The following is an 18215-nucleotide window of genomic DNA, read 5'->3' as shown; positions in this document are numbered from 1 at the left end:
GTTGAGCAATAAGAAAGTTGTGGCTGGTTTAAACCTGAGACTCATCGTCTCTCAATAAAAGTGAATTTGTTCACAAGCGGATCTTGACCGCTCCAACATGGCGGACGTGCAGACGTATCGCCTCAGATAGAGAACAACGGACAGCGCGACATATAGTTATGTATATCTATGGGCACAGCAGTTGAAAAGCACAGGCTATTCCTTTTAACTGCTCAGCGTAGTTAGCTAACGTTAGCTCGCTGTTAGCTAGCACTTTAGCTCGGGGATAACGCGCTAACTGCGAGCTAACGTTAGCTAACTAACCTGACCATTTAAAAGAATAAGCAAACATTAACCATGACGAATTAGCCATTAAGGGTAACGTAGCTAACTAGCTAAACCTTGAGCTGATAGTCATACATTAACCTAGTTATCCTGTGCTTTTCAAGTATAATGCCATATTGTTAGCTGTAATTAAGATTTTCTTGTTTTCCATAGTGGAACCATAATTTGAAATAGTTCATATCACCGAACTAAACTTACATCAAAAATCATGTTAGCTAATGTATGTAAATATGCTTTTTTTTTTTTAAAGTGGCTATATTACGTACCTTCTTAATACGTTCTTCCATTTGTCTTCTCTTCAAACTGCTGGCTTGCCCATTCAAAAGCAGTGAACTTGGGCGCAAATATTCGTTGAGGGTTTTAACCCTTAAACGGCTGTTTTCTGTAACTTCAATAATGAGTCACTTATGACATGTCAGACTTGGTCCAAAAGCACTCAGATGTAAATAAACCGAGCACAGACCTGCCGCAGCATAAACGTGTGGCCCTCTTCCTTCATCCACACTGTTGGGCCACAACTTTAAACTTTTCAAAATTAAAGAAAGGTCCTAGACCAACGGTTAGAAACTATTTTAACTGTTTGTTTTTAGCCGTTTAGCTCCTTTCACCCCATTCATTTAGGACTTGTTTGTGTTTCCTTTTTTTAATGATGCAGAAAAGCACTAGAGTGCTAAGAGCGCCCCTTGTGGAGAATCTGGATTATTGTGGAGAAAATACATTATCCGTACAATTCATAAATTGATCATTAAATTTCAAAGCTTTTACACACTGCTTCTGTTTTTTTTGTTTGTTTGTTTTTTCTGATGTAAAATAACAAATGATTCAACCTCGATTTAACAATGATTACTTTGTAGAACAGAGGGCTCAGTCCTGGATGAGCTCCAGCGCTAATCTAGCACATCTAATGAAGGGGCATCTGAATATTAGAGCCAGGTGTGTTGTATCTGAACTCAAGATGGTAGATCTCCAGGACCAGGATTGGGCACCGCTGTTCTAGAAGTATAGCTTTAATCTCTGTGCTACTGTATTTTTATTTGTGCTACTGCACTTGTGGAAGAGAGTTCACAACTGAGCTGGCATTTAACTCCTAAAAGTTAAACTTAATTTATATTCTTATTTTTTAATGTTGAATTTAAAATTGCATTTAACCAGTAAAACGTGTTAATGTTGAGCTTTTTAGCATAGAATTATCAAATACACAAAATGTGCAAATGATACGCAATTTTTTTTAAATGAGTAATTTACTTTTAGGTAACAGGGTGGTACTTTCAAAGTGAACTTATCTGTCAATATTACAGCACAAGAGGGTCTTTTTCCTACCATGAGGAAATTCGGATGGTACAAATTCCTGTTGAATAGGTTGAATATATTGTCTGTTAATTGCTGTAGGGAGGTTTTATTATGTTTAAAGTTATCTGAAACATGCTCAAAGGTTGTCGAGGAAGACACTTTACCTGTGCTTAAAATCTCTTTCACCTTTTATTTTTTATACATATTTTGTAAATGTAATATTAGTGAGACACAAATGGCACCCATATTGTGGAAACACCCTTGTAGCTTTTCTAGCACCAGTGCTACCTGCTCAAAAACCTACATACAGCCTTGCCTAAAGACATTTTGAGAAACGCGCGTTAACAAGCATTTTTGGGCTCTTCGTCTCTTCATGAAAAGAGAAAAGCTTCTGTGCTGCACTGCACTCTTCAAATAACAGTGACTGCTAAATGCCACAGACTGAAAATCAGTACATTCGCAATGCATGTCAAGTTAATGCGGTCCAGTTTATTTAAGGCATCTACATCAATACATGAAGTAGCACCTGAAGGAAGAAAACATCAAACTTTTACAATAAAAATAACAACAAACAAGCGAACGAAAATAAAAATCGAACCAAAAAAAAAAGAGAGAGACCTATGCTATTTTGGCAATTCTATCAGCTTCCACGCAGATATCAATTTTGGACTGAGAAGTAGAGAGAACTAACACTGCAGGGACATAAATAACAACTTAGCTGTCTCTGTAAGAGAAATGTCGAAGCACAAAAGTGACACAAAAATACTTCCAAAAATGCACGTGAGGCAACTGGGTAGAGTCAGCAGAACTCTGATCATGAGGACTCGTACAAAAGTGGACATACAGGAACAACCCACCAGTCCACAAGAATAGGACTATCATTTTGTTTGGTTTCAGTGCTGGTACATTATTAAAAGGAACCCAAATTAAGGGGCAAACACAACTTTTGATGGAAAGTTTCTAACAGGCGTCAGACTCTTGAGAATAAAACAAAGTGTTGGATATGAATTGCAACTTGATATCAGGTTTAGAGCAGTCATCTCCAAGCCTGCTCCCAGAGAGCTGCCCTTACTGCACAATTCAGTTCCAAAGGCAACTCAACACAGGTCACATATTTGACATAAGCAAAAATCTTAAGAAGCACCTAAATACTTTGAGGAACGTGTGCTACTTGTGACTGGAAGTAAATTCAGCAGGAGGGCAGTTCTTTAGGGGCAGGTTTGGGGATACTTATTTTGGAGATACCTGTTTTGGAAGATATGAAGCTTTATAACTGTCCGTGAAAGTGATGATCATAAACCCCATTTCTACAACCAACAGAACTGATAACACCATCAAAATAAAGATAGGCAGGATATACCTTTTTTTTTAAAAAACTCTTTTTTTTTTTTTAAATCGTGAAATATCCGGCCTTTAAGAGAATAGATGTGACTCATGAATCGCTACATTTTCACAAAAACTTAAATGGACATTGGCTCAATGAAACAGATGGCCAAAAAAAAAACTTCAGAAAATATAGACAAACAATAATCCAAAATATCAATAACGCCTGAAAATTAATGTGCTTTAAAAACATGATTGTGTATGCTGTGAAGGAGTTTAATAATAATAATAATAATAATAATAATAATATTTTAAGGACACAATGTGCTGTAGTGGTTTGAGACACTGGACCCTGGACACAGAATTCATGGTATTATTACCACTGTGGTACCCTTTTGTTGCAGTCTCCCCAACACAGATTGGGTCTAGTGTTTGGACCAAATAAAACTGAGAAACCTATTAAAATTATTCTCCATTACTTTTTTGGTCCAGTGCTAGGCTTAACCTGAGTCTGGGAATTCGGCCCTAAACATGAGATCGAAGGGCTTTATAATTGCTCCTTGATACTCCAGTTTTATCATACCTTTCTTCTAGTTACATCACATTACTTCTGTCTGAAACGTATGCCAGATCATAATAAGTAGTAGTGAGACCCAGATACAGCCTATAAAGAGCAGGAGACGGCTGAGATTTAAGGCCCTTCACTACATTTCCAATGAACATCGGGAATCAGTTTTCATTTACAAGAACGATCGTCCAAGAAAAAAGTGCACCCTGATGTTCTAAAGAGTTTGGCAGGGTTGCCCCAGATCTTCTAATATTTCACGTTTCCCTTATTCTATCCAGTGATTAAAACCCTCTATAATAGAAGTCATGATCTTACAAGTTTACAAATGTACATTCAGTAAAATAGCAAAATAGAATCTGTGCACAGGGACACAGCTGGCAGGGTAGGGATCATCCTCTCTTACTGTCCAGTATTATGATTGTACCATAGAATGAGCCCATAGCCCTACAAGAGAAGGGGTGAGCCAAGAGTTAATGCATGTTGCATTAAGGGGGGAGTGGGGGGGGGTTTGGTTTAAGTCACGTCTCACCATTTCCACCCTCAAAATCGCACCATTGCAACACTTTTCACACAGACTAACAAAAGAAAACAAAAGCATTAAAGGGTTTTATTCACGTCTTGGAGGTCTCAGCCTGTGTGAGAAGGTTTGGGCTTCGATCCCCAAACGCCAACTTCACCACCGTTTGTGCAGAGGAGGAAGTGGAAATGCTTGGTCAGGTTCTTCCAAAAGGAACCAGATTTACTCCTGCTTCATCTCCAGTGAGGAGTCTTTTGGTCTGCACAGCCAGCCAAGGAGGAAAGAAGAAAGAATACGGAGAGCCAGCACTAGGAGGGGGTGTGAGTGCGGTCATAGTCTAGAATTAAGCCTTTGATGTGGGACAGTTTCTGATGGAGATACTCGCAGCGCTTCTTCTCTTCCCGGTAGCCGGGGAACTTCTGCAGCAAGAAACAAAAAAAGGGGGTCCTCAGAAGAGAGAAACATTCAAGATAGAATTGACATTACATATGGAGTGATGAGTCATGTGTTTCTTGACTCTCAGTTCAAGTATTTATCTCCAAAATGAAAACTTTAAGGGCTGTTTTTGTCTGGATATGGATTTAGCCTATATTTTCTGAACATAATTGCAATGTCAATGGCAAATGAATATTGGAAATGAATTTTAGAAAAGGTTTAGGCTTAATCTGGTTGTGGGAAACTCTCAATCATCAGTTTCGACAAGAACAGTATAATGGCATGACTTCTTACCTTCTTATATTTCCTATACTTCTCTAGTATTTGATCCTCCATTACCTGAAAGGTTAACGAAAACTCTGGTTATTCATACTAGCCACAATCTGTTGCTTAATTCATGTTATATAACAACTATTTGTTAAGGAAGCACACAGAGCATAGATTCAATAATTTAAAGTCAACCCAACCAGTACCTTGTACTCTTGACTACCAGGTGACAGTGTCTTTATCTTGGACCCCAGCTGGACAAATATTTCAGTGACTTTCCCGATCCGCTCATGGAGGTCTCTGTACTCGTCATACTCAGCACAGAAATCCTCCTTGTACTGCTGCCGCTGTTCTGAGTCAGTTATAGTGCTGTATTTTCTGCAGAGACAGAGAGGTGAAAAGATTGAGACACAAACATAACCTGAGAAGGCACTTGTAAAGGCTTCATTCCATCATATCGCCAATAGGTGGCACTGTGTCCAAGGCAAATCTGGACCAGTTCCCAACAACCAAATGAGTTTCATACTGAGAGGATTTTCTGCTGTAGAGTTGGGCTTTTTGTTTATGAGTTCTGCAAGATCAGGTCTCGTGGTGAGGTATAAATAGAAAATTACAGCTTTGGAGTTTTGTGTCATTTTCCCTCCCTTTCACTTCCACAGCTGAATTCGATGGGTACTGAGACTGTAAAAGTGAAGCCTGACTCAGATTCTAAGGGGCTGAACCATCTTTTCCCATATGATTTTCAAACTAATTAAGGCAGTCATTGTCACCTAAGAGTGGGTACTCAGCTAGCACCTGCAAAAACCAAACCGCTCAAGTACACAGATGTTCCTGGAGAACCAAGAAAGCCCCTCTTAGCTGTTCGCTTTGCAACACTACACAATTAGGCTTTGATTCATTCACAAGGCACATCAACACAAGAAGGCAATCTCTGAACTCTCAAATGGTTCCAAGAACAGCATGCAATTAGTTTTGAACTTACAATAAATAGTCTGGCAGTTCCTCCGGTGAGGCACGGGTCACAGGTGTGTTGGGGCCCTCATGGTCTGCACATACACAAACAAAGGGGAAATTTTAAATCTAGCAGTTCAAATGTGATCAGACACGTATGCTGCCACCATGGCAGAGTCCCTTATCAGGGGCTTTTCTGATAAGAGAAGTGCTGCTGACGGACACCCAAGATTGGATGGCTGTACTTTGGCAGGTGGAGGAAGTCGTGCCCTGTTTGTTGGTTCTCTAGGCTGTGGGTCAGCCAGCTGTTACTGAGTCAATCATCAACCCAGCAGAGGCTGGCAGTCACTTTGCACGTACAAACACACTCAGGAATAATTCCATTGGCAGTACCCTAATCAGAGATATGCCCCAACTTGTTCTGTATTTGCCTTTGAATGCGTTCTTCAGAAGAAGAGAAGCTTTTGTCCTATGTGATCATTAATACATTGAGAGTACGCATATTCTCTTTAACTTATGAATGGCGTGGTCAACTAATGTGGGAAAAATTACAATCAAGTAATACATTAATACCAGTGAGACATCCACTGTCAGCTACAAATACAAATTGATTATCGATGTCAATATTATCAATGACGTAAAAGCACAAACATACACAAGTACACAAACATTGTATTTCATCTATTTTCTAAGAAGTAGTGGTGTCAAAGTTAACATGTTAATGTGTAAGTGTAATAATGGCACAATTTTTTTGGACTGGACTACAACAAACCAACCAACATTACAGTACATTACATTACATTACATTACATATAATATATATATATATATATATATATATATATATATATATAAAATGAAAATAGTATTGAATTGTTTAAAGTAATATATACATTCTGATGAAGTTCACATAGCTATAAAAAATGTTTTAAGGTTTTAAATGGCGGAAATCTATTTAGGGTTTAATCTGAGCAAATATGACAAATAAGATTGCGATTAACTACACAAAAAAAATGTGATTCATTGTGATTAATTATTTTAATTGTTTCACAACCCTACTAAGAACACAACCTATTTCTGCAACAAAAAATAAAAAAATGCTAGCACTGGTAATAATTAATGAAAGGCTAGAAAGGCCCAGATAGTATTATGCCAGAGGTGTCCAATCTTATTCACAAGGCAGTCCTGCTTTGTTGTAATTCAAACCTGTAGCCACACCGGGCCTTTGCGGATAAGACTGGACACCCCTGTATTACGCAAATGAATCCTACCAACTTGTCCTCACTAGCCTTTTTTCACTATTAGCCACAGTTTTGGTGACCTCTTCCACCAAGAAAGTGCATCATGTGACCACAAAAGAGACAGCAAACATACCCACAAGATTTTCCTGGTTATGCTTTAGGTCCGGACTAGTCTCCACCCATTCAGGTTTTAAGCGCTCTCGCTCCTTCTCTTTGTGCTTCTTGGACTTCTTCTTTTTGTGCTGGCTGTTGGCTAGCTGCTGGTCAGTGCAGATAGGGGGTTCAGTCCTTGCGGGTTTGGAGCTGGCCAACACTGGTGACTCAGGTTCCAACCGTTCCGATTTATGGATACCATTAGATTCACTAAGCTTGTGCCGCTGGTAGAGGCCATTGGGGCTCCCTTGAACACTGTTGTTGGTTTTCTCGAGCTCTGTTTTGTTCAACACACTGGAGCTTCCAGGGCCTGAAGAATTATGGCCTATGGAGGAGCTGAGATGTCCATTGGAAGGAGTTTGCAAGGGCAAGTTCTGGTCTAACAATTTCTGCTTCTTCGGAGTCTGACTTTCCAGGTGGTCGGAAGGCACTGGGCGTTTCTGGGAACAGGAGTGAACGAGAAAGAAATGATTTTACAAAACACCATGTGCAAACAGATATCAACAACATTTGAACTACAGTGCAAGTCAGAAGTCTACTTGGCTCCTGAGGAGCTAAAGTGCAAGCAACTCCACCAATAAAAAGCAGATGGCGCCACACATAACTCTTCCACAGGAAGAAAAAAAAAAAATCCCTTTTCATTCCTTATACAGATGATCAGAATTTCAGCTACTGAAGTTTTTATGTGTGAGGACTAATACTTTAAGCATTACAGGAAGAAGGATCACACACCTGCTGTGGGCAGCCTCTGCTAAATTACAGTAACACCACTGAGGCATTCTGATCGAAAACTATATGGAGAAAAACGCAGCAGTTATTTTAATGGGTGCATACTCACCACAGAGAGATTCTTGACTGGGCTAAGCTGGGACGGAGAATCCCCTGTGGCTTTGTGGAATGAATGGTTGGACTGGAAGGTCTTCAACTGGCTACTGCTGCTAAGAGGCTGAAGCTTTCTGCAGGATTAGAAAGACAAATGTGTAAGTTGTTATTCTACACAAACTAGCCAAACCCTGTGCATTAGAGGAAACCTCTGCCACTGATCCACCAATGCGTGAATGTAATAAGGAAGCTATAGCTAGCATTTCCAGAAAGTTACAAACAAGGCCAAGCTGTGCTTTCAGGGAACTGAAAAACTAAACAGGAAGACATCTGGGCTTTATAACTATGAGGGAGACCAATGTCAAAGAGGTACTAGCAAAGGGCTTAGGCCATGCCTTTCTCACACGTTCATGGCACACTCTTTCACACTCGCTCATGCCCACACCCTGGTCAGAATGTTGGGCTTGTTAGTTTGCTCCTTCCTTGCTACACTCAGTCCAGCTGCTACTCGCATGTTTCCGGGTAAATGATAAGATCTGCAGTGGAGCAGGCACTGGCTTCACTGATGTCCAGCAGAGAGAACAATAGTGCCAGACGCATTCCCTCTCCCCGAACGCTCTCCTCTGGCAATCTGCTTCCTACAGCTCTTTCCTCAGATAGAGCAGCCTATTATCTAACTGAGAGATCGCTCCTCCCCTGTGGCCTGTTCTGGAACCTCCTAACTGTGTCCTGAGAAACCCACTGACTCAACTGCACTGAGACCAGTGGATAAAGCAAGCAGGACAGCTGCTTTCAACAGCAAATGTTCAGGATGGCCAGTGTATTAGTGGATGAAAGTTCCTTCAAATCCAGCTACATTGGGTAAGCCTGGCTCCAGGGGTTTTAAAAATCCATGTATGTTGCGAGAGCAGTGGCAGGACCTTGTTGCCTCCCTCCTGGCCCTGCTCCTGAAAAATGGAAGATAGAGGTGAAATCGGAGGAGAAAGTCAAGTGCACGACTAGTCAAGAGAAGTGTGGCAAGCTTCCCGAACGGCGCCACTGCCAAAGTTTCTCTTGGCAGAATTGGGAATTTACAGCAGGCGATGCAGTTTCCCCTATTGTTTCTTGGCGGAACGCTGCTGTTTCAGAAGCCCTCAGCATAATTCCATTTGACAACACCATGTGTTGAACTGTGCGGCCGATTGCTCTGACAGGCCTATTAACCGGATCATCTGTGCTGGGTTAGGAATTTAACAGGGCCCCTCAACGTGTCAGCACAGTGGACTTCAGGGGCCAGGCTACAAGGGCCAGTGGTGCAAACGATGGGGCGGTCACAAGCCGTCAGCAGCCTTCAATACTCAACTGAAGCAATCATCCCATTACGGAAGCTTAGGAGGTCAAATCCAGATATGCCTTGAGGGCTCATAGATGTTTCCCTACAAAAGCAGCTGTTATATTTACTTAAGACAGAATTAAAGGACAAAGCTCTAATGCAAACTCAAAGTAAACGTTGTGCAGTAGGATTAGGAAAATAACAACTGCAGGGCTGATAACACTAAGGCTAAAGGGTTGCCCACCTGGCTAGAAGCCTGTGGATAAGCTGCTTCTCCTCCTCCATGTAGCCAGGCCAGTCCCTCTGAACTTGCCTGTAGAAATCGTCTCTCAGAGTGAAGCTGTGGTCTTTGGGGTTTAGTTTTGCCACCTGAAAGAGGACAAAAATGTTCCAGCTTTGATTTATTTGTGATGGCTGCTGGAGCATGTTAAAAATTACACTTGACCCGCTGAGATGTTTCAAGACTGTGTCTGGTTCAGTTAAGAGAGGAAAAGAATTGTGCCAAACAGGTCAAAACCTTCTCTGCACATCGTGACTCCTTCAAAAAACAACAAAAAAGTCTAAAACGTTTTCAATGTCAAACACATGGCACAGTTTTGCAACACAAACATCATAAGGATCTTACACTAGCATACACAGTGTATATGTAGTGATCTTTAGAATTACAGACTAGAAAGCCCAAAAGTGACCCAAAAACAGCAATTCGGTTCTCCCATGCACGTCCAGTGGAGCCACCCCAACCCTCCCCCATCCAAACACGATCCTCTCCTCCAAATATAATTAAAGCAGTGGTCTAATTGCTGCCGCCAGCACCACAGTCTGCCTCTGATGACTGAGCTGGAGCTCCCAAATTTAAACGCTCCAGGAAACGTGCAGCAAATAAACCTAGCAAGGAAATCAGCTGAGCTCCATTACATTCAGCTTGTAAAGACACCCGTTACTGTCGGGAGCAGAACAGAACAGCAGACTAGAGCCCATATCTATTGTCTCAGAGTTTGGGGTGCTAAACTAAGATTACTCCTGGCTATTTTGATATGACCCAAAGTCAGCAGTGGTGTGGGCAGTAAGACTACACGCAATTGTTACTGTGAAAAATCATGTTGTGGCACGCTTTTATGAGTGTATCCTAGGTATCATCTGTACTTTTATAAGCCTGAATAACTGCAATTATCATTGCAAAAAGACAGGTTTAGAGCAATTACAGAGAGCCTGTAAAAAAACTAGTGTACAGCAACTACATAAACTGCTGGTTCAGTTATTTGATAAGAAGGTAATGACTTATCAATGGGACCCAGTTTCTGGGTCTGGCACACAAAAAAAAGTTCCATTCAGCTCCTCACAAGAACAAAACAAGTCCACACATTTAATTTAATCATAATTTAATTTACCCTAACTACCTACCTAGCTGCCTTAAGTGAATGCAGTATGTCATTAGCATTCCAATTAGCATAAGTATTTACAACCAACAGTCAACATCGCTGCATAAAATCAAAATGTTCAGGTTCATACACTTGAAGTAGAACAGCTCGTATTGGCTGAGAATGAAGAGAATACAAGTAAATGCGTTTGAGTGCCTCCATAATTAAGAAAACCAGCAAAACCTGCTCTTCCACAAGATACAAAGGAATATTAACTGATAAGGTAATTTGGATGATATAATCTGGGGTTGTTTCTACCTTATGTTTTAGCCTTAACTGATGCGGATGCACGCAGTCCGTAAAAATGACTGACTAGGATGATGGCTGATTAGGATGTGACTGAAATAGCTGAGAAACGCCAGTAACCCATGAGTATTAGTAAAACTAATCCTGTCTGAACAGTACTTAACAGGAGAGGCACATTTTAGCCCAGACCCTCCAAGGGTGATAGCAACTATGTGTGATGGGGAAAAAAGAAGAAAGGAAGAAAGTGGGTGGGAGCTGCAACGAATAAAATTAGGGAAAATTCAGTAAAATTGGCTCAGTATTGCATCTTGGTCTACATGAGTGAATATAACTACTCTCACCCTTACCTTTCAGAAAGCTTGTATTGCATAAGCCAACAGATATCGCTACAAAATAGGGGCTATAGTTTTGTTTTATATTATATATGATTTTAACTTAATTTTAATGACCATTTAAAGATTTTTTGGGGTTGGAATTGTACGTCTGTGACGATGTACGTTTTGTTTTACCTCTTCCAGCACAGCGCTCAGTTCAGCTTTGTCCTTGGGACTGGCTCTCTCCCTCTCGAGCCACAGCAGCAGCTCTGGTTTCTTGTAGGGCTTTAGGGCCAGCAGGTGAATGACTCGTTCTCTTAAGGGTCTGTGGGCCACCACACTGGGCGCTGAGCTCCTCTTGTTGCTGGGAGAATGTCTGTTAGCGCCATCGAAGCTCCCTGGCAGCCCCTGCTTCCTCTTAATCTGAACACATTTTCCTAAGCACAAAAGGAAACACCACACAAAGAGGACATGAATGACCATTTCCCTTCTAATCTCTCCATCAGCTCATAAGCAAGGCCCAAACGATCAAATTATTCTCTGAAAGAAGTTTTGCCCATAGCAAGGGCATTTCTGAAGTCTTCTGAGGAAGTTTTCTAGTTTTCAGACAACAGAGAGTTAAACATGACACAAAAAGTGACGAGGAGGGATTATTGCTTGACCTAACTACTTCTTCAGGACTGAAAATAAACCGGGTGAACCTCAAATAGCCCGGCGCCTCTGGGAGCACACAAATCCCTCAACTCTCGTTATGCAAAACAAAGGAAAAAAAAAGAAAGAAAGGTTGCAAGGTGAAATTAGAGAAAGGGATCTAGGGAGGGACTGAGAGAGAACGACAAAGAGGGGAAGAGAGAGAGAGAAAGATGTTAGCACAAGGGCCACGACTTATGTCTGTCACACATACAGTACAGCAAACAGTGCATGTCGGCGTGCTTCAGGAAATATGACTTTTGAGTAAACAAAGCCTGGCAGAACTCGTACTCCGGAGGCGCCGTGCACTGAGCAGGCTGGGGAGCGTGAAAGAGCTTTAACTGTAAACGGAGCTTTCTCCTGTGCAAACAACACAGCTATGGAAACTGAAGGAGCTCAAATAGAGGCACCCCCCACCCAACTCACTCTCTCTCTCTCACTCTCTCTTCCCACCACTGCACTAATTCACCTGGAAGCTGGCCAGGAGGCCACGACAGCGCTGACAGATATCAAGCAAGTCTAATCTCATTAAGTAGTTTAAGCCGTGCTCTGAAGGTTGCCGTAAGAGTGGGAGAAGGACAGCCAGTTTGCCGCGTGTCCTGAGCCGGTGTACTTCTTTACGTAATGTTAATTAACATCTTTAAGCTGCAAAAGGGGCTTCTGCTCTGATTGTACTTTTAGCAAGTAGTTGCTTTGCATGTAGTACAACTGTCTAGGAGTTTAAAGAAACATTCTGGCACCTTGAGCATACAGTAGAACTCAAAAACTTTGAAAAAACCTATCATTTGCATGTTGTCTGCAAGATCTTAACAGGAAAATAAGTGTCTGGTAATGCATCAAATTCACCACAAGAATGGAAGCACTCCTACCTTGCTTTTTAAATTAGGGTTTTTATATATCTTTTTATTTCTTTTTTTATTTTATTTTTGGGGTAAAAGTTTCTTTAAATGACATCACCTCCCCCTTAAGCAGTATGAACTACAGACTTGCACAGTAGCCGCAACTCAACTGGTCCAGGACCAATTGCACGTTTGCTAAGAGACAACATAGCAAATGTACATATTATGCCTTTAAGTAGGAGTATTGTGATTTGAAAGCCTGAACTGTTGCTAAATTGTGGACCGTCAGTGCTAGGTGTTCCTGACTAGAGCTTTAAGTCTACACTGCAATACCACTGACTTGCTGAAAGAAAACAATGTCTCCATTTACTAGGAATATTTCTGCATTACAAAGTTCAAGATGTTGGCAAAGAAGCAGGAGAGAAATTCCTTCCGACGCTTAAACAGGTCATGCTAAGCAAAAAAAAAACAAAAAAAACATACTCAGTCCCTTTAAACTGGGGAGGGGGTGGGGGGGTGAAAAGAACACTGTCCAATCATGCTGCCAATATATAAACTAGATTAGTTGTACTGAAACAGCTTGGATGAAACACCATATCATGGAAAACTTAAATTTTACTCACTTTTTTCCCCCAAAAAGAACCGTCTGATGTATGTAAACACTGTTAAATATTTAAAATGAACCCTTCACTCCACAGTCCAAAAGGTTAATACAGAAACTAACCTGTAAAAACATACCATTTTGAATTGTTGTTTTGGTGATGTCATGAACAAACAACACATTTACATATAACCGCCTATTTAGCCTACAATGGGTAAGCTCCAGCCATTCACAATGAAATTATAAAGAGTGTTTCAACCTGCACTGTTTTTTGAATGAGGCAGAGAACAGGGCAGCCAATAAGAACAGAACATCATTTACTTATTTCAGTCTTAAAAGCACAGTAACAAAAACAGCCTGTTTAATTCTAAAGGATAAAGAAAAGTTTGAAAATGGTCATGTAAAAATGGATTACCAGTGATTTTGGTCCATAAAAGCATACAAATGCTATTGTAAATACAATACAAGAATAATGTTGGATAGGGATTCTTTAACTTCCAAGAACGTTTCTGAATTCATACAGGAGCATCTGGTCTCTTTTGACTAGGAAAAGGCAACTTGGTGCATCTTCCACATACATCTGCAAAGCTAGGCACAAACAACAAACAGACTGTAAAATATCTGATGATCTGCTGCGCACCTCCTGGCCTGCGAAGTGTGACTGTGCCGACCTTAAAGACAGCCCAGGCCTCTATAATCAAGTCTGCTCTGGAATACCTGCCATACATTTAGAATCGCCCTGTTTCAAGATCTATGACTGCAAAAGCTGCATTTAAAAACTCCTTGAAGATAAGCATGCCATTACTTCACCACAGAAATACAGCGTTCTGCCGCAAGAGGCTTCTTTGTTTGCGACCCTTTTATTTCTGTACGAGCAGGACTCTGCAAGGGGTTGGCCCCCTGTACACTGCTGGCACTTTCACAGTCAGCAAATCAAGCCTTGCTTTGATTACAAGACCTGCAACACCCATCAAGTAAAAGCCAGAACGTCTCATACTGAACATATTAAGTATTGTGAATTAAGAAATAATACAAAGAAGTAGAACTCATCTCGGGCCCCTCTCTCTCCAGACAGTATGTGTAAAGCCGTTCCAGACACATGAGGCCGGGGACAAATCTTGTCCCTTTCAACCTCCTCAGGGGAAATCGTGGACTTCGCTTCAGAGAGAGCCCCCATGTATAATTCAGCATTTCTGCAGATGAAAACCTAATTGATTCCAAGCCACAGTAATTAAAATCCCAGGCTCAGCTTCATCCGCCCAGCATGAGACTTGTTAGCACATACTTCCGGCAATCTCAATCACGTTAATGGAGCAGGTTCTCTGGCTCCACGCCTGTGTAGTGCGGGGAAGAGGGTCAAGGACAGAAGAGGGAGTGGAAGATCCCACCACAAACAAAGGTTTCTTGATCAGCGGCAAACTAACCTGTGTACTAACACAGGCCTAACAGCCACCATAAGGGTAAAAAGGTTTGGTTGGAGAAAATACACACAGTTCTACAATCTTTCTGGCTGAGCCATGTACGAAGCCTTTGTAAAATACAACACACATACCATATGGTGCAAAGTCACACATCACCTTTGATTCATTTAATTACCAGTCAAAACAGCCATTAAGAGCAAGTTAATCATTTCAAGCTCCAGATATAACAGAAACCACAGGTCTGTCCATCCTTCCATGGTGAGAAGACAACTCAACGCTATGGGACTGAAAGGAAACACTATGAGATGCTGTCAAGTAGCCGTTGAGACTGAGAAAAGGAAAAAGACAAAAAAGAAGAAAATCTGCCATTCAAACAAAGAAGCTGCTGGTGTTCTCAGAACAAAGGACAGACCACCCCAGAGTCAGGACCTCAACATTACGGAATATGTTTGGGATTACTTGTATTGTGAGAAGCAGAAAATGCAACCAACAACCAACGACTGAGCTTTGAAAAAACATCCCTGCAGAAACTGAAAGCAAGTCTGATGAAAAAAAAAGGAAAGCTGTAATGAGGGCAAAGGATAGACACACTGAATACTCAAAAAATACATTTAGTTATTGATCTGTATAATTATCTGTTAAATAAATGCTGCTTTTTCCTGATGCTGACAAATTAATAACTTGTACTTAATAGCTTAATAATAATAATAATAATAATAATAATACTTAATACTCAATTCAAAATACTCAGCATTCACTCTGCTTTGTGTCGTGCCCAACAACTCATTAACCATATTGAAATCACTGTAACCACAGCAAGGGTGTGGTGGTGCTTTGATGCCAGCAGCTGTAGAGAGGATTTCCCCCACCTCAACAGTGTATATGTGTGCAAGTGTGGAAGGGTAGGGCAGGGGTCTCTCCTTACTTGGATGCGTGGCCCCGGGTTTGATCTCGATAGCTGATCGACTCCAGATGTCTTTTTCCACCTGGGACACGCGCTCACGGGTCATCTGGTAGGAGTCATCCGTGGCACACACAGTGATCTTGTCCTGAATACTGCCCTGGCCCTCCAAGTGGTCCCTGCCATCCCTGAGGAGAACAGATATCATGGAAATAAGGAAGTTGTTCACTAAGGCTTGCTGTAGAATTTACAGTAAGGAACAACAAAGCATTTTTACTATCCTGGTCCTGGGGTAACCCTGCTCTGCATACTCTACACACCCATTTCAACACAGGCTTTATAATGAGCTGATTAGCTTATCAGTAATGATCAGGTATGAGAGCAGGAAACACCAAAATAGTTAGGTCCAGCGTTGGGAACCAGTTCATCACACTCTGATGTTAGCTATAACATTGTGAAAGAGTTATTAAAACTTTCAAATTCATTAAAATAGTACTGATTACAAAATGCTGTTTTCATATTCAAGGTAAACGTAGGCCTTTCTGCCAATGTTTCTCATTGCTCCTGAAGTTCAGGTGTTGCGCAATTTCAGCTAGATGCAAGTCAAAAGCATAATGTAATCAAAGTTGCATTTAAGTCTCAAATGTCGGTTGGAATACATCCTGGCTTCATTTTTCGCCATTCTGCTTGTGTTTTCTCATTTTCTCCAAGTGCATCTGTGGCACAGTTGGACCTATTGTGCACAGTTCAACCGGAAAGTCGGTGACTAATTTATGACTAATGCCTTCAACCAGCTTGCTGGAATTGCTTTGCATCCTCTTTTCCCACAAACCTATGTAAAGCTATTCTTTTTAAGACAAGCGAAGTATTGTGGCACCCACAAGCCTCTTTTGAGCTCCAGAACCAACAGATCAGTGCCACTCAGGCTAGGAGAGGAAAGGGAAGGAAAACACAGAACACTGTGATGCAACTCTGGTCCAAAGGTCAGTAAAATATTTGTTCTCACAAACTAAAGCCTCCACAACACAAATTTAGCATATACATGAATGAGCATTTGAGAGAAGGCTTTACTTTCAACATGCATATGATTATTTCAATCTGCCTTGGTAATTACATGCATATTACAGTTCAGTTGAAATTAGACTTAATTAACCGCCCATGAGTCAATGCTAAAAATATGGCAAAAGTAAGTAATCTATGACTAAAAACAACTTTGTATATTTCACAGAGTGACCCACTGCAACTAACCCAGGTCATGCAGGTCATTTTCATTTCAGAACAGTCTCATTTGTGTATATAGTGTGTTTTTAAAGTAATCCTTGTTCCAAAATGTGAATTAAATCAAGCTGAAAACTGAGATTTTATGATTGTTTTTATTTAAAATATAATTATTGTGAGGTCAGATATTTACAACCCTAATCATTAGCATTCAGAGCCTTCACTGATCACAAGTAGACCGAAAAATTTCACTCAGTTTTGAGTGAAATTCATTAGCACTGCTTACCCTGAGACATACTGGTGAATACAGTCGAAGCTGGCTTGAGGTTTGTCCTTGCTGTCACTGGACAGGTAAAAGGAAAAGACACGTAGGGCATCCGGGGAGTCCGCAGTGGGAGCAGGAATCTTGACATACTGTAAAGAGCAAGAATTGCAGTGTTATGTCACCATAAATCAAAAAAAGCTCTAAAATCAAAATGTCTTAAAACATCTCTCACAACATGTGCGCTGTGCTGTGCTGTTGCACACTTAGTTTGCTAAATGCTTGTTTCATACAAGCTTGATGGGGGGGAAATATATATATATAGTTGGTTTCTAATGAAACGTCAATCATCAATTTCATTAGAAAGCAACAGCTGCTCAACTGGAACTGAAATGCAACATTTTATTAGCAGCCCTGGCAGGCACACTTTAAATGTTGTCACGTTATGAGCTCGGCTATTTATCTCGAAAATCCCAAGCTCATAGTTCTCTCCATCATACTGATTCTGACAAATGTCTTCTTTGATATAATGTGAGCCGTAATGGAGGAACTGGGCCCCAACATTTCAGAACCACGTCTCCTCGTGACACAGTGGGCCTCAGTCTCCTGTCTGCAGCACAGAAGGCTATGTCCTCATACTGCAATTACAGCCATTACTCTATCTTAAATGAGAGGAACGTGCCGTTCCAAAAGCCATTTCACTGGAGGGCATTCTGTGCTTGCTATTTCTGACATAAAATGAGTTTAAAAAAAACGTACATAATATACAGTAGGATATTTGTGTGCGAGTGGGACCGTGTGTGTATTGTGGTTGGAGGGAGCACAGAGAGTTGAAGCAAGGATTATTTGCTCGGTATATCACCAGTCAAGCTCTACTGAGATTCAGAAAAATTTAAACAAGGTTTCTAACCTCTACATTTGTAAACAAACGTGTACACAGGCCCAACACACACAGGTTTGTATTAATACAGTGTCAGGATGTGAGGTTCATATTGGGCCCTGGCCAATTTTAAGGCTAAAGATCCTAATAACTGATAATACTGGTGAATGTAATTATATATTTGGATAGTAATTTCATACTTACTACAGTTTTAATAAAAAA

General features: G+C 40.9%; 1 protein-coding gene across 1 annotated transcript in view; it reads right to left on the bottom strand.

Annotated features, from left to right (window-relative positions):
* Positions 1-2083: 2083 nt before the first annotated feature.
* Positions 2084-18215, bottom strand: part of LOC118801423 (RNA polymerase II elongation factor ELL2) — a 40884-nt gene continuing 24752 nt past the window's right edge. Inside the window, exons 3-12 of the mRNA XM_036561753.1 lie at positions 17138-17265; positions 15658-15821; positions 11377-11618; positions 9448-9572; positions 7908-8025; positions 7050-7509; positions 5707-5770; positions 4931-5102; positions 4752-4796; positions 2084-4441 (exon numbers count right to left, since the gene is read on the bottom strand). Of these exons, the coding sequence (XP_036417646.1) occupies positions 4331-4441; positions 4752-4796; positions 4931-5102; positions 5707-5770; positions 7050-7509; positions 7908-8025; positions 9448-9572; positions 11377-11618; positions 15658-15821; positions 17138-17265 (1629 nt within the window). The 3' untranslated portion in view covers positions 2084-4330. The remainder of the gene's footprint in view (positions 4442-4751; positions 4797-4930; positions 5103-5706; positions 5771-7049; positions 7510-7907; positions 8026-9447; positions 9573-11376; positions 11619-15657; positions 15822-17137; positions 17266-18215) is intronic.

Source organism: Colossoma macropomum, unplaced genomic scaffold (genome assembly GCF_904425465.1).
Source record: "Colossoma macropomum unplaced genomic scaffold, Colossoma_macropomum, whole genome shotgun sequence".
Taxonomy (NCBI): domain Eukaryota; kingdom Metazoa; phylum Chordata; class Actinopteri; order Characiformes; family Serrasalmidae; genus Colossoma; species Colossoma macropomum.
The sequence above is the reverse complement of the archived record's forward strand: the minus strand, read 5'-3'. Positions and strand labels throughout refer to the sequence as shown.